Source organism: Felis catus, chromosome C2 (genome assembly GCF_018350175.1).
Source record: "Felis catus isolate Fca126 chromosome C2, F.catus_Fca126_mat1.0, whole genome shotgun sequence".
Taxonomy (NCBI): domain Eukaryota; kingdom Metazoa; phylum Chordata; class Mammalia; order Carnivora; family Felidae; genus Felis; species Felis catus.
The window spans coordinates 66,793,690-66,819,395 of record NC_058376.1 but is presented as its reverse complement, the minus strand read 5'-3'; the positions used below and the strand labels follow the sequence as shown (position 1 = coordinate 66,819,395).

General features: G+C 36.2%; 1 protein-coding gene across 1 annotated transcript in view; it reads right to left on the bottom strand.

The window, feature by feature from the left end:
• Window positions 1-25,706, bottom strand: part of STXBP5L (syntaxin binding protein 5L) — a 386,205-nt gene that overhangs the window by 206,388 nt on the left and 154,111 nt on the right. The window contains 1 exon segment of the mRNA XM_045036998.1: window positions 1,971-2,054. Coding sequence (XP_044892933.1) covers window positions 1,971-2,054 — 84 coding nt within the window.

Below are 25,706 nucleotides of genomic sequence, written 5' to 3'. Positions count from 1 at the left end.
AGGGTTAGAGATAAATTTATTTTAAATTTATTAACATAAAATTAATATTTGAAATGATGGGAAAAGGACATGAATACAAATGTAAACTGGAGGAGAAATCAAGAGGGTAAAGATATAGAATCCTGAAAAGTGTCTATAATTTAAAGGAAAACTAAGGAAAGAAGTGATGGAGAAAGGAGGGGCAAAAAATGAGGTAGAAAGACACAGACAAGGGAAGACACAATTTTAAGAAGGATAGGGCTGATGTAAAGCCACAGGTTTAATGAGAAACTTAAAAGACTATGAAGGGGTCACTATTTAAATAATGAAGAGGTCATTGGTGACTTATTAGAAACCATTTCATAATAGTATTACAAGTAAATTCTAAATACAAGAGGTAAAGTGCTGAGGAAAGTCTTAAAAGTTTGGCAGTAAAATGATATATATAACTATCTCCATTAAAATGATAGGATATATAATTATGCATCACAGTAAATAGATTATATGTATATACCTACATATATACATAAGTCAATATTTAAAATGATTTTTAGGTATAAAGTAGGTGTAGTGTAATACTCTACTGACTTAAACATTGTTAATGTTTATTTGAAAATTTCACTAAAAGTTGTTTTTGCTCACTTTTTAAGGTTAGAACTCTTCCTTCTACACTGTTTTAGGGCATAAAAAAAAGCAGCTGAGTCAGCATTTTGCTCGGATTTCCTTTTTCAATGGCCTACTCTATTTCCAATTGGCTAAATACTCAGATCATATTTGTACTTTTATCTAGCTACTAGTCATCTTTATATTTTGTGTATTTAACAAAAGAAAAATCTAGCTTAGCTCCCCAGGGACTTCTCTCCTTATGATTCAAGATGCAATAGAAGTTCATCACACAGAGCATAAATGTATGACATCACCTGCAGGGTATCTTCCACCAATCATGACCAAATTACCCAACTAAGTACTTCTGAACTCTGTCACTATGAGAATTATCTTGTACATACCATAAAATCTCAGTTTGCGAGAACCACTAAGAAACAAATTGGGTGTGTGTGTGGTTATGAAATAGCCAAAAGCTTCTATCTTTAAGCATCGAATTTAAAAATTCAACTGTTATGAAAGGATGGGAGGTAGAACATGAAGAAATGTGTTTTTTTTTTTAATTTTTCTATTTATCTCAGTGTTGCCTTAAATTCTTCTGCATTCTTCCCATATAAGTGCGGGTGATACCAGATAATGATTATTTGACCTGTATTTTCCTAACTCTCCCTACTTTACTATTTTTAAAATTGAATTGAGAGCTTACATTTATATCCACAACTATAAGAGGTAATTACCCTTTTTCACTTTTTGCCCCAACCTATCTTCATATTAGGTTCTTCTGAAAGGGGAAATCATTAATGGTATAGAATCAATCTTTAAACAACTAGAGTATTAATGCAGAGTCTATTCTCTGATAAACAGCAGTTCATTGCTTTCTCTAAATGAAAACCTAATGGTCTCAACTATGTACAATAAAACTTCCTTCAAGATCGTACTGACTCTTAAGTATTACTATTTACAAAATCAATCTTTATTCTGAGAAGGCAAGTATTGTATGATAAGGCCTTTCAAACTGACCTCTTAAATTTTCTGCCACAGAAAAAGAATTTTCTAAGGAAGTTGTGAATAGTGTCTTTAAAGATCTTAAGGGTACTGAGTGAGGCAAGACATAACCATGGAAAACCTAAAGAAGGAAAAAGGATAGATATTAGGCATCAATGTATATAAGATGCCAAAAGGGACCCAAAAACAGTCAATGGAGAATTCTCATTCAGGAGAACAATCCAGAGTTAAAACTTGTGCAAATGCCAACGGTCAATATGAGGCACTGGGTCAGAACCAGGCAGTTTCCCAATGATAAAAATTGGTAATGTACAAAGCTTAGAGTAGAAAACAGGCACAAAGTTATAATATCCTTTTCAAATATTTCAGTAGAAATCACTTACCTCATCATAATAAACTCTCAGTTCTGCTCTTTTAGATTTCAAGTCCCAGAATACTACAGTACCATTTTCATAACCTATCAGCAACTGGAAAACATTAGAACAATAATTTTTGTAATTCCAACATTAATTTTACTTGATCCAAATAAAGCTTAATGTTAATACAATAAAGCAAAATCATAACACAAAACACAACTTTATTTAGAATATCAATTTTTCTAGAGCCTGAATATATATTTCCTACTTAAAAAAATGGCAAATAAACTCTAGTTCAATATAAAATATTTACCAATGAAATCTGCCTCGTTCCAAAGAGAAATTGAGGAAACATAAATATATAAGAACAGAAAAATAAATGACAAAATTGGAACAAAGAAAAATGGGATAGAAAATGAAGATGAAATAAAGGGTGAAATGGGATAAGTTTAATGACTAATGTACATGCCATTCAGTTCTATGTACTGCAAAAATATGGCCACAAATTGGTTTCTAATTTCTTTATATCAAATCCAATTTTCTCTCGGAGTTATGTATTTTATTTTTTCAATATATGAAATTTATTGTCAAATTGGTTTCCATACAACACCCAGTGCTCATCCCAAAAGGTGCCCTCCTCAATACCCATCACCCACCCTCTCCTCTTTTCCACCCCCCATCAACCCTCAGTTTGTTCTTAGTTTTTAAGAGTCTCTTATGCTTTGGCTCTCATTATGGAAAGAGCCTAAATGTCCATCAACTGATGAATGGATAAAGAAATTGTGGTTTATATACACAATGGAGTACTACGTGGCAATGAGAAAGAATGAAATATGGCCTTTTGTAGCAACGTGGATGGAACTGGAGGGTGTTATGCTAAGTGAAATAAGCCATACAGAGAGTGGGTGAGTTATGTATTTTAAACTGGTGATTTATGAGCCCTAAAAAGTTCACAAACGTATTCTAGAGGTTTACATCATTAAAAATGGTTGATATTTATAAATCAATAAAGAAGACAACAAAATACATGTTTTCACTTTAAAACAGAAGAATTTGAGAACAGATAATGATTAATAGATGATCATATTCAACTCATTTGGCTAATTACTGCTAGCCATGCTGATTTTTATTATCATATAATTCGGAGTTATTATTTGTAGTTATATTGTTATATTTACTCTGTCATTAGTTTAAAAAAACAGGAAGGATAAAAATGGGCCAGTGCTCAAATAATGATAATATTTTCCACAAATCTGCCTTAAGATGATTTTACTACAACACAGTAGTATTTGTCTGATAAACATTCTTACACAATACAGAAAAATGTTTCAATAATTCTAAAACATCAGAGGTAAAAACAGAAAATAGAGTGGTGGTTATAAGCTACTCCTATATAGCATCCTGAGACCTAATCACTTACCTCAACATTTTATAATAGGACACAAAAAAATGACAAAAATAAATGAACTAGTTTTAACTGGAAATGTAAATTTTTCAAATATCGTATTATGAAATAAATGTATATTTGAAGCTATAACATGTTTAAAGGTTTTATTTTTAACTTTATTTTTTAATTAAAAATATTTGAGTACAGTTGATCCAGAATGTTACATTAATTTCAGGTGTACAACATAATAATTCAGCTTCTTTATATGTTATACTATGCTCATCACAAGTGTAACCACCATCTGTCACCATACAACTCTATTACAGTATCATTGACTATATTCCCTATGCTGTGCCTTTTATTTCTGTGATATATTCATTCCATAACTGGAAGCCTGTATCTCCCACTCCCCTTCACCCATTTGGCCCATCCCCCACCCCTCTCCTCTCTGGCAATCATCAATTTGTTCTTATAGGTCCGATTCTGTTTTTTGTTTGTTTATTCATTTGTTTTGTTAGATTCCACATATGAGTAAAATCATATGGTATTTGTCTTTCTCAATCTGACTTCTTTCACTTAGCATAATACTTTCTAGGTCTATCCATATTATCACAAATGTAACAATCACATCTTTTTTATGATTACAAATATTCCATTGTGTATATATACCCCAACTTTCTTGTTCATTTGTCTATTGATGAATACTTAGGTTGCTTCCATATCTTGGCTATTGTCAATAATGCTGCAATAAACACGGGTGCACATATCTTTCTGAGTTAATATAATTGGTTTCTTTGAGTAAATACCCAGTGGTGGAATTATTGGATCATATGCTTTTTTTTTTTTTTTTTGAGAGAGAGAAAGAGAGAGAGAGAGAGAGAGAGAGAGAGGGAGGATGAGCTAGGGAGAGGGTCAAAGGGAGAGGAAGAGAATCTTAAGCATGCTCCGCACGCAGAGCCTGTCGTGGGGCTCAATCCAACAATACTGGGATCATTACCTGAGCCAAAATCAAGAGTTGAACTCAACTGATTGAGTCACCCAGGCACTCCATTTGTATTTTTAATTTTCAAAGGCAACCTACTGCATTAGTGAAGTTACTTGTACGTGACATCTCAATAAGGGGTTAATATACAAAATGTATAAAGAACTTATATAACTCAACACCAAAAAATAATCTGACTAAAAGTGGGCAGGGGACCTAACTACACATTTTTTCAGAAAAGACATACAGATGGCCAACAGAGACATGATAAGATACTCAACAACACTAATCATCAGGGAAACACAAATCAAAACCACAATGAGATACCACCTTACACCTGTCAGAATGACTAAAATAAAAAAGGTTTCAACATTAAATTACATACAATAAATTTTAACATTGATTTGCAAAAATTTGAGCTTTACATACTAAATTAAAATAAAGTAAATGACATAATGACTTGCTAAATTAAAAAAGTCAAAAGTAAGTGTAAACTTTAAAAATATTTGTTAAAATTTATAAAACATCATAAATACTATACTAAGATGACTTTTAACTTCAAATCAGCTCTTTTTGCATACTATAGAAAATGATGTATCATTAAACCAATTCCTATGGAATCTATGGAAAGGAGGTTTGTCACTCTAAAAAGTTCAGAAAATCTCACTTAGCAAGAGAATGAATAATATAATCTTTCAAAATTTGAACCCTAAGATGTAATGAAATAATAATCTAAAATGCTATATTTTTTCATAGAAATATCTGAAAGATAGTTTTTTGTTTATAAAACATTACCAGCAATAGCCTCATTAAATCACAAAATATAAACTACCTAGCCTCAAAATGTCACACTTTATTGACATAACTATACATTATGATATAATAAGTATAAAAAAATATTAGAATCACTTAGAGAATTGAGAAAGAGAAAAGCTCCTGATACCCAGAGACATCTGACAAGGACACTCTGTGACCATGATGAATCAAGACAAGATCAATCCGTAATATGTCTGACCACAGCAAAACATGAATATCACCCAAGTCACAAAAATATATTATATATACATTTTATCTAATTATATATTATATTACTATATAATATAATATTAAACATTTATCCCTCAAAATAGAATTTAAGTACTGTAAAGTCAAAGGAGGTGACTTTCTGACTATATCATCAAGACTTGGAACAGTATCTGAAGAAAATAGGTATCTGATAAGTATCTATTAACTTATTAAATACCACAAAATCAAAATCACAGATACTATGTTTCCTAACAACTATGAAATAAAATTAGAAGTTACTAACAAAACTATTTTGGAAACTAAAAAATACACTTCTAAATAATTATGGTCAAAGAAGAAATTATAGTGAAAAGTATGAAACAGAACTGAACAAAAATGCCTTATATTAAAACTTGTGAGATACAGATTTAGCCTCATCAAGAACAAAAATTATTGTTTTAGAAATACATATTAAAAGAGGAAAATTTTTGAATTTTTTACTGATATAAGCATTTCACTTTATAAAGTCAAGAAATAAAAAGAGTAAACTTCAAGAAATGGGAAAAAATAGTAAGTCACCTTATCCAAGAGTAAAGGATATCTTTCACTTATTCAAATATACTTTTATACCTTTCAGGAAGTTTGATACTTTCCATATATAAATTTTATTATTAATTTTATAGCTAATCACTTTGAAGTTTTTGGTTGCTATTTTAAGTTGGATCTTCTCTTCATTATCTTTTTTTGAAAGTGCATTGTTTCTATGGTTAGGTTTTAGTATAATACCTTATAAATTTTTTTATTATTTATACTCATTTTAGTGTTCATTTTATTAAGCATTTTGGATATACTATCACATAATCAAAAACAGAGACTTGCACTTCTTTCTTTCCAATTTTATGACTCTAATTATTTTCACTTGTCTTAACTGCATTACTAAAACATCCTATAGTATTAAAAACAGTGGAGAAGGTGAGCATCCTTGTTTTCTTCTTGCCTTTAGTGGCAATGTCCCTAATATTTCCCTACTTAGATCCTGGATTCTCTATATATTTAATATATATAGCTAAGAGAGTATGAATTGATTCATTTCTTAAATAAATTTCTTTTATCAGGAATACGTGTTTAATAAATATTTTTACTGAGGGACAGAGAAAAGCACACAAATTATGGATGTGTCTTTAAATGACTATGAAGTGAATATACCTATGAAACTACTACCTGGGTCAAAAAATATAATTGAAAAACAAGAAATAGAATAAAAACAATACAAGACACTCAGAAGCCTATTTCATATCCTCAATGAGTCAACATTGCCATTTCCTCTTTATCCTCTAAAAGTAACTACTGACTTCTGGGGCACCTGGGTGGCTCAGTCAGTTAAGGGTTAAGGCTCTTGATTTCAGCTCAGGTCATGATCTCAGAGTTCATGAGTTTGAGCTCTGCACAGAACTCTGCACTGACAGTGCAGAGCCTGCTTGGGATTCTCACTCTCCCTCTCCCTTTGTCTCTCCCCTGCTCATGCTCTCTTTCAAAATAAAACGAATACACTTTTTAAAAAAATTAAAAGTAACTACCGACTTCTAACACTGTAGGTTATCAGTATCTGTTTTTGAATTTTATATGAGTGGGATTATATATTAAATATCCTTTTCTGTCCTGCTCCTACTTTTGAACATGATATTTATAGCAGTAATTCACTAACTTTTATTAATGTAATAGTATTCCATTGTTTGGGTATGACAATACCACAATTTATTCATCTGACAGGTAATATAGTAATGTTGCTATAAATAAGCTTGTATATGTCTTTTAGTGAATATGCATATGCATTTCTGTCAGGTATATACTGATTCATGGGGTAAGAATATGTTTAACTTTAATAGATAATGCCAAGTAGTTTTCCAAAGTGGTTGTACCAATTTTTATTTCTACAAGCTACATATGAGACCTCCAATTCTTTCTCATCTTTTTTTAACAACTAATATTATCAATAGCTGCACAATATTAAATGGAAGAGGTTGTATGATAGGATCTTTGTCTTATTTCTGAATGCAGAAGAAAAACATTAATTCACCATTAAGGAGGATATTTTCATATTTTTGGGTAAATAAAGTTCAGAATAATAGAGTTCCTTTCTTCTAGTGTAACAAGAGATTTTTATTTACCACAAAGGGAAGGTGCATTTTATCAAATACTTACCTTTTTATTGTCATATGTTTTTTTCTCCATATTCCTTTTAATATGATAATTCCATTTATTTTGAAAAGTTAAAACAATCTTGTATTCCTGGGATGAATGCAAATAGGTTGTGTTCCTTTGTGCGTTCTCTTTGATTCTTGATCAGACTTGCCAGAAATGCATCAGTTTTATTAGTGTTTTCACAGAATTAACTTTCATTTTTGATAACGTACTACATTCTCTTTTTATGTTTATTTTAATTTGTTTTCTCATATTTTATATTAGAATTCTCTAGAAAAATAGAACAAGTAGGATGTATCTACAAAGAAAGATTTATTATAAGGAATTGGCTAATGTGATTATGACAGGTCTAGAAGGGTTAACTGGTAAGGTTAATTGGCAAACTAGAAACCCAGAGAGCCAATAATGTAGTTCTAGTCTGAGTCTAATGGCATGAGAACTAGAAGAATCAATGGTGTAATCCCAATCTGAAGGCCATCAGGCCCCAGATCCAGGAAGAGCTGATGTTTCAGTTCAAGTCCAGAGGCAGGAAAAAGCTGATGTCCCAGTTTGAAAGTAGTCAGCCTATCTTGGAGGAAAGTCAACCTTTTTGTTCTATTCAGGCAACTCATTCGATGAGGCCTGCTCACACTATGGAGAGCAATCTACTCTACTCAGTCTACTTATTTGAACATTAATCTCACTCAGAGTACCTTCACAGAAACACCAGAATAATATTTGACCAAATATCTGGCCATCCCACAGTTCAGCTCATGTTAACACATAAAATTAACCTTCACATCTTTATTGTCTTCTACTTTCTCTGAGTTTAATTCACTATTTTCCAATTTTTATTCTAAGATCATTGATTTACAGCTTTTCTTAACTTTTTAATAAATGCAACAAAAGCTATACATATCCCTCTAAAACACAGCTTTAGCTTCATTCCATAAGTTTTGATATATCATAGTTGTAATTTAACTTAAAATATATTCTAACTTCAATAGTGATTTCTCCTTTAACATGTTATTCAGAAGTGTGGTGTTTATTTACTAAGTACGTATTTAGGAGATTTCCTATTTATGTTTTATTGATAATCTTGCTAAGTTCTCCAGGGTGAGAGAATATACTGAGTATTATTATAATCCCCAGAAATTTATTGAAACATGATTTATGGTCAGCAAATGTACAATTTTGGTAAATACTTCATGTATACTTGAAAATAATGAATGGTATGCAGGTGTTGGGTGTAATGTACTATATATGTCAATTAAGTTAATCACGTTCAAATTTTTTTATCCTAATTACTTCTTTATTTGCTTACTTTCGCTTCTTTTAAAAAAAATTTTTTAATGTTATTTATTTTTGAGAGAGAGAGAGACAAACTGCAAGCAGGAAAGGGGCAGAGAGAGAAGGAGACACAAAATCTTAAGCAGGCTCCAGGCTCTAAGCAGTCAGCACAGAGGCCAACATGGGGCTCAAACCCATGAGCTGCGAGATCATGACCTGAGCCAAAGTCAGACGCTTAACCACTTAACTGAGCAACCTAGGTGCCCCTGCTTACTTTTGCTTCTTATGTTTGTGATGGTATTAGAAAGGAGAGGCTTTGGGAAGTGATTAGGTCTTACAAGTGGAACCTTAGGGGTGTATGGGTGGCTCAGTCTGATAAACATCCGACTGTTGATTTCAGCTGAAGTCACAATCCCAGGGTAGTGAGATCAAGCCCTGTGCTGGGTTCCACACCAGGCATGGAACCTACTTAAGATTCTCTCTCTCCTCTCTCTCTGCCCCTCCCCAACTCATGCTCTCTAAAAACAGTGGGGAGTGAAACCTAAAGAAAAGGAGCAGTGTCCTTGTGAAAGAGACTCTACAAATCTTTCTTTCCCTTTTTACTATATGAGGACACAGTGAGAAGATGGCCATCTTGAAAATGGTCCTTCATTAGACACCAAATCTGCTGGTGCCTTAATCTTGCACTTTCCAGCCTCAGAAATATGAAAAATAAAACTTGTTTAAGCTGTCCAGACTATAGTATTTTTTCTATAGCAGCTGAACTAAGACATCTAATTTGTGTGATATTAGCATAGCTATATCAGTTTTGTTTGTTTTTGCTTAGGGTTTACATGCTATATCTGCCCTCTCTTTTTATGTTCAACTTTTCTATAACCTTAAGTTTAAAATGTGTCCTTGTAAGGGCACCTGGGTGGCTCAGTGGGTTAAGTGTCTGACTTTGGCTCAGCTCATGATCTTGCAGTCTGTAAGTTTGAGCCCTACATCGAGCTCTGTGTTGACAGCTCAGAACCTGGAGTCTGCTTCAGATTCTGTGTCTCCCTCTCTCTCTGCCCCTCCCCTGCTCATGCTCACTTGCTCTCTCTCAAAAATAGATATTAAAACAAAATTAAAAAATAAAATGTGTCCTTGTAACAATATATCATTGTTTTAACAGTTTAAAAATTTCTTTCCTTTAGTCTGTTTACATTTAATATAATTGCTGTCATACTTTAGAACTAATCTACTTGTTTTATATTTGCCCCATCTGTTTAATATTACCTTTTCCTTTTTTGTTTTTTAAAAATATGTTTTTTTAATGTTTATTTGAGAGAGAGACAGAAACAGACAGCAGGGGAGGGCAGAGAGACAGGGAGACACAGACCTGAAGCAGGCTCCGGGCTCCGATCTGTCAGCACAGAGCCTGACATGGGGCTCGAACCCACAAACCACAAGATCATGACTTGAGCCGAAGTCGGACACTCAACCAGCTGAGTCACTCAGGTGCCCCTCATTTTTTGCTTTATTTTGAGTTAATAATTTTGTTATCTCAGTTCTCTATTAACTTATCCATTATACATATGTTTATTCTTTTAGTGTTACCCACATGAATATAAAATGTTTCCATGACTTATCAAACTATAATGTAAATTAGTACTTGTGTTACTTCCTAGGAGCTAGAAGGACCTTAGAACTTTAATCAGAGACTTCATCCCAACTTTTACCTATTTTTAACTTACATGTGTATTATTTTTCAATTTATTACACTCCCAGAAGTCATTATTATTTTAATAAAGTATTCCCTAGATTTATCCATATTTGTTCTTTATTCCTCCTACATCTCTGTTTTTTTTATAATCAATTTCATTCCCTTAGAGAATTCCTTTAGTGTGGGGAATAAGTTTAGGAATTCTCTGAGCTTGCACCAATGGGTTAACAAGGCTTAGGACAAAAGCATCCGAGAATGGGTAAATAAGGCGAAAGCACCCCCAGCATAGAACAAAAGCAGAAAGCTGCTTCCACGGGATGAAAGGGTCTGAGAAAAGGCGCACAGGGCAACAGACCACTGCAGCAGGGTGAAATTGCTTGGAGCTAATTTGCAAAAGAAAAGTACCTTCTTGACCCTGAGGTAGCATGTACTGTCTCATCCCCCAGGCGAGTTAAGATAAACAGACACGGGGTCTGGTGCCTGCCATTTGCTCGGTGCCAAGGATTTTGTTTTGTATTGACACAAACCCCTAACACAGCATATCTTTGAAGCCCATTTTCTCTCAACAGTTGAGTTAATGATCACTGTTTCATTGTCTCTTTCTACACATCCATCACGTTTTTAAGACTTCTGATCCTAATAAATATGGAGCAAGGACCCTTCTTCAGCGCTCTTGGACATTAGCCTCTCTTGTATTCAATTCTGCACCTGCTCTCTTGCTGGACAAGAGAGAACTCTAGACTCAAAATCTACGACACTTCATTTTTTTCATTAGAGTAGATTTGCTAATTACTGCAAATTATGTTAAATTGCTATAATTTCATGACAATGTTTTTAAGGGTGTTTTTGTAGAGCATAGAATTCTGTGTAGGCTTTTTTTCTATAGGTGCTTTTCTTTGTTAGTACCTTCACATAATCACTCAATTGTCTTCAATTTTTCTGTTAAAATGTCTGCTATTAGTCTTATTTTTTTTCTATCCTCTGCTTTTAAGATTATTCTCTTTGTCTTTGATATATTTTGGTGAAGTTTACCTTTTGTTAAGTTTGCTTTGAGTCCATAATGCATCTCAGATTTTTGATATCTGTCATAACTTTGAAAAATTAACATCCATTCATTTTTCAAATATTACTGCTGTCTCATTCTTTTCTTCTTCCTCCAGGACTCCAATTACACATATATTCCACCTTTTCATTATGTCCCAAATGCTCTTCATCCATTTGGCTTACCATGCTCTCAAATGGATATTTTCTTCTTACCTATCTCCCAGGTCACTAATTCTTTCTTCATCTGTTTATTCTACTCTCTGTTGTATTTTTCATTTCTCTGCTGAAACCTCCATCATTTTTAGTTTCAATCACACTCATTTTAAAGTTTGATTTAAAGTTTTATGTTTGATAACTGCTATTTGAATCTTCTGGTGGTCTGTCTCTACTTATTGTCTGTTCACTTGGCTTCTGATAAATTTTGATCTTTCTGATTCTTTTACACACCATGTTATTTTTACTTTAAGTATAGAGGCAAAGTATGGGAAAAATGTAGTGATAAATAAAGGCTCTGAGTGATGTTTTCTTCTTCCATAAATGATTGATTTTTTTATTTTTTCAGTCAGTTAGACTAATGCTGATCAACTTAATCCCAAAAAGGATTCAGATAATGTTAACAAAAATTTCAGTCATTAGAGGACTGGTATATTTCCAGTTCAACCTTACTTGTAGGGCATATTCCTTTGGAGCCACCCTTTAGAGTGATTATCAGAGACTTATTTTTGGCTTGCCCTAAACTTTTTTTATCCACACTACTCATGACCCATACAGCTGCAGAAAACTCTGCTTAGCCTCTCAGCCAATAAATTTCATTTTGGTTACAAAATATCTTAGCCATTCTTTTCAAATGAGAAAATCCCTAGAGGAGTATTTCTGGGCTTCTTTCTCTGGAATCAAGAACTTACAAATCTTTGCTGCCTTGGTCACTCTCTGGTGTCCTCAAACAGATTTTCAAAAATATTTTGTCTAGATTTTATAGTTCCCAGTGGGAGGACTGATCTGAAATAGGATAGTCTTTCATTATCAAAAGTGGAAATACAATGGATGTTAAATTTCATTCAAAAGACATTTTCAGCATCTATGGAAATGATATTTTTCTCAAGATCTGTTAATAACAAACTATATTAATGGATTTTCTCATTATATCCATCTTTGCATACTTTGAATAAAACACCATTTGTCAGTGTTTTGTTTTTGAACATTCTGTTGGAGACTGTGTCCTATAGGATATTTTATTTAAGACTTTTCCATTGATATTAATAAATTCAATAAATCCATGTTTTCTTCTTGTGCAACCTTTATCAGGCTTAGTTGTCACACGTAAAGTAAAAACAATTTTAGAGACACCTGGGTGGCTCAGTTGGTTAAGTGACTTCGATTCAGGTCACAATCTCACAGTTGGTGAGTTCAAGCCCCAAATCAGGCTCTCCACCTTCAGCACAGAGTCCACTTCAGATCCTCTGTCTCCATCTCTCTCTGCCCCTTCCATGCTGTGCGATCTTAAAAATAAATGTTTATTGTTTTTAATGTTTATTTATTTTTGAGAGAAAGAGAGACAGAGCACAAGTGGGGAGGGGCAGAGAGAGGGAGACACAGAATCTGAGGCAGGTTCCAGGCTCTGAGCTGTCAGCACAAACCCTGATGCGGGGCTTGAACCACTAACTGTGAGATCATGACCTGAGCCAAAGTCCGACAGTTAACCAACTGAGCCACCCAGGTGTTCCAAACAAACATTAAAAAAAAAAAAAACAACTCACAATATTTTCCTTTTTAAAAATTTTTAAATGTTTTTTATTTATTTTTTTTTATTTTAAAGAGAGAGAGTGCATGAAAGCAGGGGAGAAGGATAAAGGGAGAGAGATCTAGAATCTTAAGTAGGCTCCAGCTCAGTGCAGAACCCCCTGCAGGGCTCCATTCCATGATCCTGGTATCATGACCTGAGCTGAAATCAAGAGTCAGACACTCAACCAATTGAGCCACACAGGAGTCCCAATATTTTCTTTTTTTAAATTATACTCAGAACAAGGGCTGTTAAACTTTTTTTCCTAAAGGGACAGATAGTAAATCTGTTATGCTTTCCAGACTATATAATCTCTCTCTCTCTCTCTCTCTCTCTCTCTCTCTCTCTCTCTCTCTCTCACACACACACACACACACACACACACACACACACACACACACACCTTATTTACAATAAAAGAAAGCAGGCCAAATTTGTCCCACTGTCCACAGAGGCAACTCCTGCTTTAGAATAGTTTATGTAGTACTGTATTATATAGTACTTAAAAATTTAGTAACATTTCCCTGTAAAATCATCTGGGTCTGGTACTTTTATTTATACATAGTAATTGAATAACTTTCTCATTTTCTCAAACTTTCTGTCTCTATTGGCGTCAATGTTGGTAAATTTATTTTCCTGGGAAATTACCAATTTCACCTATGTTTTTAAATATATCTGCTAGAGTTGTGTAAAATAATTTCATGACATTAATTTGGATATTTAAAAATTTCCTTACTTTTAGTGTATTTCTTCTTGTTTTGTGTATCATTTGTGTAACTTTGTTTTTCCCCTCTTTTTCCTCATCAGGTTAGATAGTAGTTTGTATATTTTGTTTATGTTCTATGCAAAGAACCAGCATATTAATTTATAAAACAGCTTAAAAACAGGAGAACTAAGTCTATCAGTTCTGCATTTGTCTTTATATTTCTCTTCTGCTTCCTTTTGCTTTATTTTCTTATTCTTTTTCTAGTTTTTTGGTTGTCTATTGAATTTATTAAAATTTCTAATTTTTATTCATACAAGTATTAAAGGCTACTAAAAGCTATGAATTATTTTATAATTGTTTTCATTATATTTCATAGAAATTTTATTCCATATTTAATGTGTAGTATTACAGTATTATTAATTTTTATATATTCTTCAATTTTGTTTTTTATTTTCTATTTGACATAATAGTTACATAATAAGAGTTTTAAATTTTCCAAATGGAAAGGAATTTTTGCTTCTAGATTTTTTATTATTGTTTCACTCTCTATATGAAATGTGCAACCAATTATAGTACTTGGGAATCAAAGATTTTTCCTCATCAGATTACTCAAGATCACCCCTAAGTGGAGATGTAATTGAGCAGCAGTCAATATCTAGATAATAGCAACCAATCATCTGACCTATGAGGCAGGCCTGAATTCTGTCCTCTTCCATCAGTTGATTTTAGGTATCCCCCACCCCATGAGACCATATATGTGGGTTGAGACAAAGGTATTGTTGCAAAAGATGTAATTCTTAGACCCCCATTTATCTAATTATGCCTTTTAGACAACTGAAGACTGATTTCCTGAATATACCACTTCTGTTGTAAAATGGTTTTTGTCAGTTCCCTCACCCATTCCTATGACTCAATGAGTATGATAATATACAAGTCATGTTGGACAACTCAGTTTACATAGTCATTTGGTGTCCCATGGTTGGGTGTTCAGTCTCTACAAAAGCTCATTAGCATGCCAGGAACTGCCGTGAAAATGGAAAATAGCTGTTGTGACCCTTTTATTGGGCTTTCCGACAGACCATTCTTATCTACCAGATACATTAAGCTCCTTTAGATCTACTAGATCATAGTGGTAAGGGGACTGCAAAGAAGCTTGGGAGCCCTTTCTTCCTTAGGTCCCACTTAAAACCAGCAGGCTTTTTGGATAATCTTTAAAAACGATATAAAACAATAATTTTTAAGACATTATATACTATTATCTAAATCCAAAAAGGCCTGTCAAGTGAAATGGCACTTTCCACAAAAGCTTATGCTTTATCTTAGAGGAAATACCCCTACATGCCCCAGACCATTAGACCCTCAAAATCATCACATATAACACAAGGTCCCAGATTTTATGGGATTTTCTTCCCACCCTCTGACATGATCTTGTGAGCTACACATAACAAAGAAAATGAACTAGTATCCTTTCTAAAGAATGCTAAGACAATCAAGTTTCCTTAGAACTATGTTATGACAGAGTATGAAAAATAACACAGTCCTAGGAAAAAATTATGAAGTTATACTATTTTCCCTTTCTATGAAAGCAAGCTGCTTTGATCTTCTCTGCTGATATATTGAGAAAAAAGAGTTCACTAAATCAGTAATTATTCATCATGAGATATAGGTTGTTACTGATCTGCACATGTAGAAGTATCAACAGCAAGGCATCTGTGATTTGGGTAATCACCTGGTTAACTTACAGTGGTCTACTAATACAAAGCTCAATCCATCTTGTTTTTTGCAGGACCCAGACAATGGAATCCAACAAGTGACCACTACTACTACATCCTTCAAGTCTAACTGTGATAATTTCTGCAACTTCTCCAGAAATATATCCTAGCTTTTATTTATAAGAATGACAGGGAGAGACAAGTTTTAGGAGTTTCCATTTGTCCCTTCCAATTGTAATGGCTCTAATTCCAATGTCAGAAAACCACTAAGAGAATAATGCCAGCTTCTACACATATCTATACAGATTATGCAATTGAGGTGTAAAATAACTGGGTAAGTCTGCATACCCATTAGACCTACTATGAGATACACTTGGGTCAAAACATCATTTATCACCTAGTGACCTAGTTCTATATGCCATGACTCTAACTGGATGACAACACTTTCTGGATCTTTTGATATTAATGTCTGCCCCAACCCTATAGCTAACAGTACTGAAAAAGTAAAGTTACTTCTGCAAATGACCACAGATGGCTTCTATAACTACTATATGTACTTATGGAATCACTTCAGGGTCCTTCATCAGGGGCAACTGGGCTCTCCCTTTCTATCAGTGGGCTCTAGATCTTAGAGCTGACTTATATCTAGAAGCCTGTGAAGTGCTGTGAGTTTCCACTTCAGTGGTCAATGTCAAGAGCTGATTTTTTTTTTCTGCTTATGCAAATCAAACAATATCTCAGTCAGCTGCTCACCTAATTTGCTCCTAGAAACGACATGGTAATTTAGCTATTACCATAGATTTCTGTACTGCTATCCAGGCTTAACTACTTGTTATGGTAATTATGTTTGTATTGCCAGATGGTCAAATATTACCATCTGGCCCCTACCAATCCGTGATATTTAATCCCCATAGATACTATGGAGTCTGGATCTCTGCCATCATCTCCTACTGTCAACAAAAGACAAAAAAGGACAACCCCTATGAAACTTCTCAAAAAATTCTTGTACTCATCTTTCCAAAGCACTCCTTATTAGGTTAAGTGAAGACAGTGTCCTTAAGAGCCTCCTAGGGAATTATTTTAAAGGAGAGGGAGGGGTCAACATGGCAGAGAAGTATGGGGATCCATACCTCTCTCATCTCTCAAACAAAGTGCTAAAGCCAAAGGACTTTGAATCTAGGAGCCTGGGGAGAAAAGAGACAGAATCTACCAGGAAGAAAATAGGTCAACTGGAGAAAAGATAGGTGGGTGATTGCGAACTGCGGGAGATTAAAAAAAAAAAAAAAAAAAAGGCCACGTGGGCACGGAGGGGAGGAACCCCCTTCTCCAGAGACACAAAAGGAAGAGAAAGAGTGGCTAGGGAAGTGTAGGACCGTATCTGGATAGGAGAAAGACCTCGGACTGGGACTGAGAAGGATCTATCTCTAACTGTGGGGCCTTCTTTGGACTAGGTCTGGCTCCCTGTTGGTGCACTTGAGGAGGAGGGGAGCCAGGCTTAGTGGTAGGTCAGGGGCACAGTCCACAGTTGGAGAAAGCGGCCCCCTCCCTGGAGGGTTGCTATAGTACAAAGCCTGCCTGTGCTGGCCATCTCCAGGCTCAGTGGCTGGGCCGAAGGGGCAGACCCCAGTAGGAGAAAGTGGCCCCATCCCTGGAGTGGTGTGGAAAACGACAAAGCTTGCCCACATCTGCCTGCATGCAGTCAGCCACCCCCAGGGCTCAGCGCAGAGGTCGGGGGCACAGTCCGAGGTAGGAGAAAGCAGCCCTCCCTGAAGTGTGGTGGCACAGACAATGCCAGCTGGGACCACATATCGGGTGGCACTAAGAGGCGCTTCCCCAGTGCCAAAGCACATGCAGCGGGACTTGGAATCCTAAGCCAAGCACAGGGTCAGGGGAGTTGGAGGAGAGAGAAGGACCACCCAGTCTGTGCCCGCAGCACAGTGAGGATGACTCAAACGGAGTCCACAGGGCCCGGATCCATGGAGAAGAGACTGAGGGATCGCCATTTCCACCCCTCCACCACCACTACCAGCAAGGCGGGCCCTCAGGGATTAGTCCCAGGGCCTATAGTGGAGGTGGGTCCAGACTATACCAAACCAGCCCCTTCCTACCGGGTAACTGCATATATACTGGAGCTGGACAGACCCTGTGTGGACAGATCCTCCAGACCAATGATGCAGCATTGCCTGGATTAACTCTAGGTCAATTCTGGATATATAGATATATTCTTCCCCCCATTTCTCCTCCTTATCTCTTCCCTCCTCTAGGCTGGTTACTCTGGTTAGTGGTTTGTGTAAACAGACATATTTAATCCATTCTCTTGATGAATGTTCTACACCTCTTTCTTTACATTCCTTTCTCTCTCTCTGGAATAATCAAGCCATATAGTTTCTCTGCCTGGGTAACTTTATCTTCACTTCTTTTTCCCTACCTCCTTCTTTTTCTTCCTTTCTCTCTCTCTGGATTAAGCCTTTTAGTCTCTCTGCCTAGTCAATGTTTATTTATTTTTTTTGTCCCCACTCCCGTCATTTCTCTGTATGTGCTCTTCCAACAGCACCGCCTCCACCCTGTTCTTGTAGTCAGTGTTTTTGGGGTTTTGTGTTTTTAGTTTTTGTTTGTTTGTGTTATTTGCATGTTTGTGTGTTTTTGTCTCCTGTTTTTTGTTTTCCTTTACAGGGCTACTCCAAGGAACAAATCAAAGCACACCTGGGGGAGGGTCCAAAGTAGGGTAATACAAAGTAGGGTAATAAAATAACCAAAGTCATACCAACAGAGAGCAAGTAACAATCTCCAAAAAACACCACCTGGACAGGCCTTGGACAGTGTATGACCCTCCTTTAATATAGCAGTGCTCACAGTGCAGAGCCTACAACAAGCTTTTAAAATGCATAAGGGGGGGGCGCCTGGGTGGCGCAGTTGGTTAAGCGTCCGACTTCAGCTAGGTCACGATCTCGCGGTCCGTGAGTTCGAGCCCCGCGTCAGGCTCTGGGCTGATGGCTCAGAGCCTGGAGCCTGTTTCCGATTCTGTGTCTCCCTCTCTCTCTGCCCCTCCCCCGTTCATGCTCTGTCTCTCTCTGTCCCAAAAATAAATAAACGTTGAAAAAAAAAATAAAAATAAAATGCATAAGGGGCAGAAAACTAGCCAAAATGATTAAATGGAAGAATTCTCCTCAAAAGAAATTGCAGGAAGTAGTGACAGTTAACAAATTGATCAAAACTGACTTAGGCAATATAACTGAACAAGAATTTAGAATAATACTTAAAAATTAATTGCTGGGCTTGAAAAAAGCATAGAGGACAGCAGAGAATCTATTGCTACAGAGATCAACGGACTAAAAAATAGTCATGATGAATTAAAAATGCTATAAATGAGGTACAAAATAAAATGGAGAAGGCCACAGCGTGGATTGAAGAGGCAGAGGGAAGAAGAGGTGAATTAGAAGATAAAATTATGGAAACAGAGGAAAAGAGAGATAAAAAAAAAAATCCAGGAGTATGAGGGGAGAATTAGAGAACTAAGTGATGCAATCAAATGGAACAATATCCATATCATAGGAATTCCAGATGAGGAAGAGAGAGAGAAAGGGGCTGAAGGTGTACTTGAACAAATCATAGCTGAGAACTTCCCTGATCTGGGGAAGGAAAAAGGCATTGAAATCCAAGAGGCACAGAGAACTCCCTTCAGACATAACTTGAATCGATCTTATGCACAACATATCATAGTGAAACTGGCAAAATATAAGGATAAAGAGAAAAATCTGAAAGCAGCTAGGGATAAACGGGCCTTAACATACAAAGGTAGACACATGAGGTAGTAGAAGACCTATCTCCTAAAACTTGGCAGACCAGAAAGGAATGGCAGGAAATTTTCAATGTGATGAACAGGAAAAATATGCAGCCAAGAATCCTTTACCCAGCAAGTCTGTTATTCAGAATAGAAGGACAGATAAAGTTCTTCCCAAACAAACAAAAACTGAAGGAATTCATCACCACTAAACTGGCCCTACAAAGAGATCCTAAGGGGGATTCTGTGAGTGAAATGTTGCAAGGACCACAAAGTACCAGAGACATCACTACAAGCATGAAACCTACAGACATCACAATGACTCTAAACCCATATCTTTCAGTAATAACACTGAACGTAAATGGACTAAATGTGCCAACCAAAAGACATAGGGTATCAGAATGGATAAAAAAACAAGACCCATCTATTTGCTGTCTACAAGAGATTCATTTTAGATCTGAGGACACCTTCAGATTGAAAGTGAGGGGATGGAGAACTCTCTATCATGCTACCGGAAGTCAAAAGAAAGCTGGAGTAGCCATACTTTTATCAGACAAACTACACTTTAAATTAAAGGCTGTAACAAGAGATGAAGAAGGGCATTATATAGTAATTACAAGGCCTATCCATCAGGAAGAGCTAACAATTATAAATGTCTATGTGCCAAATACGGGAGCCCCCATATAGATAAAATAATCACAAACATAAGCAACCTTATTGATAAGAATGTGGTAATCGCAGGAGACTTTAATACTTCGCTTACAACAATGGATACATCATCTAGACACAGGATCAATAAAGAAACAAGGGCCCTGAATGATACATTGGATCAGATGGACTTGACAGATATATTTAGAACTCTGCAACCCAAAGCAATGGAATATACTTTCTTCTCAAGTGAACATGGAACATTCTCCAAGATAGATCACACACTGGGTCACAAAACAGCCCTTAATAAATGTAAAATAATTGAGATCATACCATGCACACTTTCAGACCACAATGCTATGAAACTTGAAATCAACCACAGGAAAAAGTCTGGAAAACCTCCAAAAGCATGGAGGTTAAAGAACAACCTAGTAAAGAATGAATGGGTGAACCAGGCAATTAGAGAAGAAATCAAAAAATATACAGAACAAATTAAAATGGAAATACAACAATCCAAATGCTTTGGGATGCAGCAAAGACAGGCCTGAGAGGAAAATACATTGCAGTCCAGGGCTATCTCAAGAAACAAGAAAAATCCCAAAATACAAAATCTAACAGCACACCTAAAGGAACTAGAAACAGAACAGCAAAGACACCCCAAGCCCACCAGAAGAGAAATAATAAAGATCAGAGCAGAAATAAACAATATAGAATCCAAAATAACAGTAGAGCAGATCAATGAAACCAAGAGTTGTTTTTTTGAAAAAATAAACAAAATTGATAAACCTCTAGACAGGCTTCTCAAAAAGAAAAGGGAGATGATCCAAATAGATAAAATCATGAATGAAAATGGAATTATTACAACCAATCCCTCAGAAATACAAGCAATTATCAGAGAATACTATGAAAAATTATATGCGAACAAAATGGAAAACGTGGAAGAAATGGACAAAATCCTAAACTCCCATTCACTTCCAAAACTCAAATGGGAAGAAATAGAAAAATTGAACAGACTCATAACCAGTGAAGAAGTTGAATCAGTTATCAAAAATCTCCCAACAAGTAAGAGTCCTGGACCAGGATTGGGGAATTCTACCAGACATTTAAAGCAGAGATAATACCTATCCTTCCCAAGATGTTCCAAAAAATAGAAAAGGAAGGAAAACTTCCACACTCTATAAAGCCAACAATACTTCGATTCCCAAACCAGACAGAGACCCAGAAAAAAAAGAGAACTACAGGTCAATATCCCTGATGAATTATGGATGCAAAAATTCTCAACAAGATACTAGCAAATCGAATTCAACAGCTTATAAAAAGAATTATTCACCATGATCAAGTGGGATTCATTCCTGGGCTGCAGGGCTGGTTCAATATTTTCAAGCCAATCAATGTTATACATCACATTAATAAAAGAAAAGATAAGAACCATATGATCCTGTCACAAAATTAAGCATCCTTTCTTAATAAAAACCCTCGAGAAAGTCGAGGTAGAGGGAACATACTTAAACATCATAAAAGCCATTTATGAAAAGCCCACAGCTAATATTATCCTCAATGGGGAAAAACTGAGAGCTTTCTCCCTGAGATCAGGAACATGACAGGGATGTCCACTCTCACCACTGTTGTTTAACATAGTGTTGGAAGTCCTAGCTTCAGCAATCATACAACAAAAGGAAATCAAAGGCATCAAAATTGGCAAAGATGAAGTCAAACTTTCACTTTTCGCAGACAACAGATACTCTACATGGAAAACCTGACAGACTCCACCAAAAGTCTGCTAGAACTGATACATGAATTCAGCAAAGTTGTAGGGTACAAAATCAATGTACAGAAATCAGTTGCATTTTTATACACAAATAATGAAGCAACAGAAAGAGAAATAAAGAATCTGATCCCATTCACAATTGCACCAAGAATCATAACATACCTAGGAATAAACATAACCAAAGACATAAAAGATCTGTATGCTGAAAACTATAAAAAGCTTAAGAAGGAAACTGAAAAAGATACAAAGAAATGGAAAAACATTCCATGCTCATGGATTGGAAGAATAAATATTGTTAAAATGTCAATACTAACCAAAGCTATCTACACATTCAATGCAATCCCAATCATGCAGCCACTCTGAAAAACAGTGTGGAGGTTCCTCAAAAAATTAAAAATAGATCTCCCCTATGACCCAGCAATAGCACTGCTAGGAATTTACCAAAGGGATACAGGAGTGCTGATGCATAGGGGCATTTGTACCCCAATGTTTATAGCAGCACTTTCAACAATAGCCAAATTATAGAAAGAGCCTAAATGTCCATCAACTGATGAATGGATAAAGAAATTGTGGTTTATATACACAATGGAATACTACGTGGCAATGAGAAAGAATGAAATATGGCCTTTTGTATCAATGTGGATGGAACTGGAGAGTGTTATGCTAAGTGAAATAAGTCATACAGAGAAAGACAGATACCATATGTTTTCACTCATATGTGGATCCTGAGAAACTTAACAGAAGACCATGGGGGAGGGGAAGGAAAAAAAAAGAGGTTAGAGATGGAGGGAGCCAAAACATAAGAGACTCTTAAAAACTGAGAACAAACTGAGGGTTGATGGGGTGGTGGGAGGGGGGGAGGGTGGTTGATGGGTATTGAGGAGGGCACCTGTTGGGATGAGCACTGGGTGTTGTATGGAAACCAATTAGACAATAAATTTCATATTAAAAAAAAATGTAATCCCAATCAAATTGCACCAGCATTCCTCTCAATGCTAGAACAAGCAATCCTAGATTTGTATGGAACTACAAAACACTCCAAATAGCCAAAGTAATATGGAAGAAGAAAACCAAAGCGGGAGGCATCACAATCCCAGACTTTAGCCTCTACCACAAAGCTGTAATCATCAATAGAGTATGGTATTGGCACAAAAACAGACACATAGACCAGTAGAATAGAATACAGACCCCATTATTGGACCCACAAATGTATGGCCAACTAATCTTTGACAAAGCAGGAAAGAGTATCCAATGGAAAAAAGAGTCTCTTTAACAAATGGTGCTAGGGGCGCCTGGGTGGCTCAGTCAGTTAAGCCTCCGACTTCAGCTCAGGTCACGATCTCACGGTCCGTGAGTTCGAGCCCCGCATCAGGCTCTGGGCTGATGGCTCAGAGCCTGGAGCCTGCTTCCGATTCTGTGTCTCCCTCTCTCTCTGTCCCTCCCCCGTTCATGCTCTGTCTCTCTCTGTCTCAAAAAAATAAATAAACATTAAAAAAAATGGTGCTGGGAGAACTGGACAGCAACATGCAGAAGAATGAAACTAGACCACTTTCTTACACCATTCAGAAAAATAAATTCAAAATGGATGAAGGACCTGAATGTGAGACAGGTAACCATCAAAACCCTAGAGGAGAAAGCAGGAAAAAACCTCTTGGATCTCAGCCACAGCAATTTCTTACTCGACACATCTCCAAAGTCAAGGGAATTAAAAGCAAAAATGAACTACTGGGACCTCAAGTTAAAAAGCTTCTGCACTGCAAAGGAAACCATCAACAAAACTAAAAGGCAACCAACAAAATGGGAAAAGATATTTGCAAATGACATGTCGGATAAAGGGCTAATATACAAAATTTATAAAGAACTCACCAAACTCCACACCCAAAAAACAATCCAGTGAAGAAATGGACAGAAGACATGAACAGACACTCTTCTAAAGAAGACATCGAGATGGCCAACAGACACATGAAAAGATGCTCAACGTCACTCCTCATCAGGAAAATACAAATCAAAACCACACTGAGATACCACCTCATGCCAGTCAGAGTGGCTAAAATGAACAAATCAGGAGACTATAAATGTTGGAGAGGATGTGGAGAAACGGGAACCCTCTTGCACTGTTGGTGAATGCAAACTGGTGCAGCCACTCTGGAAAACAGTGTGGAGCTTCCTCAAAAAATTAAAAATAGATCTCCCCTATGACCCAGCAATAACACTGCTAGGAATTTACCCAACGGATACAGGATGCATAGGGGCACTTGTACCCCAATGTTTATAGCAGCACTTTCAACAATAGCCAAATTGTGGAAAGAGCCTAAATGTCCATCAGCTGATGAATGGATAAGAAGATGTGGTTTATATATACAATAGAATACTACTTGGCAATGAGAAAAAATGAAATCTGGCCATTGGTAGCAATATGGATGGAACTGGAGAGTGTTATGCTAAGTGAAATAAGTCAGACAGAGAAAAACAGATACCATATGTTTTCACTCATATGTGGATCCTGAGAAACTTAACAGAAGACCAGGGAGAAGGGAAAGAGGAGAAAACAAGTTACAGAGAGGGAGGAAGGCAAACCATAGGAGACTCTTAAATACTGAGAACTGAGGTTTGATGGGAGTGGGGGAGAGGGGAAAGTGGTTGATGGGCACTGAGGAGAGCACCTGTTGGGATGAGCACTGAGTGTTGTATGGAAACCAGTTTGACAATAAATTATATTTAATATTAAAAAAAGAGCCTCCTAGGGAATATGGTCAGGAAGTGAGTTGCCAGAACAAATATAAAATATCCATTTAAAATTCTCCTCTCCCTGTCTTCTGACCCCTTAATACTATACCTCTCTACTTTATTTACCATATACTTTTGTTGAGTCCAGCCTTCAAAGAACCATCCCAACAAATGATTCAGAACAGATCCAGGTGTCCTTCTCAAAGCATTAAATCCAAATTATGGTTGAGTGCCCCCATGTAAATGAACTCTCCTCTATGTAGCCCCTATACTTAACCCCTTAAAAAACATTCCTATACACTTGGTGACTATCCAATTCCTAAATTCCTTTGGTGGGGAGGGATTCATATGTAGCGCCTATTTCTTTCAGGAGGAAAACTTATGCTTATATATTAGGCGGTACTGAACTCTGAGATCTGATTCTAATTACTGGGCTGAAGGTAATGAAATTGAAGGTTGATCTTGTGAGGGTAAAATCATCAGGCAAGAAAACTACCTAATTTCATCAGTCATTTACAGTCTTCTAGAAAAGGAGAACCATTCTCTGGAAATAGTAAAAGAGGTACTTCTGTTGGCCAGGAGGGATCAAGGAAATTGGAGAGGGTGAAATTCTCAGGCTTATACTCACAAATTTCCCTATTCCAAGTGTAGTGGTTGAATAATGTCGCCCCAGACCCTCAGAATGTGTCCTTATTTGAAAATTAGGTCTTTACATATGTAATTTGTTAAGAATTTTGACATGCGGGGCATCTGGATGGCTCAGTCCGAAGAGCATGAGACCCTTGATCTCAGGGTTATAAGTCTGAGCCCCATGTTTAGGTGGAGACAATTTTTTTGAGATGAAATCATCCTTGACTAAAGGGTAGGCCCTAAAGCCAATGACTGGTGTCCTTGTAAAAGAGGAGAGGACACAGAGGCATAGAGAAGAAGGTCATGTGAAGACAGAGAAAGAGACTGGAATCATGCTGCAGAAATCAAGGGACACTAGGAGCCACAAGAAGCTGGAAGAGGCAAGAAAGGGCTCTCTCCTAGAGCCTTGAGAAGGAGCATGGCCTGACAAATATC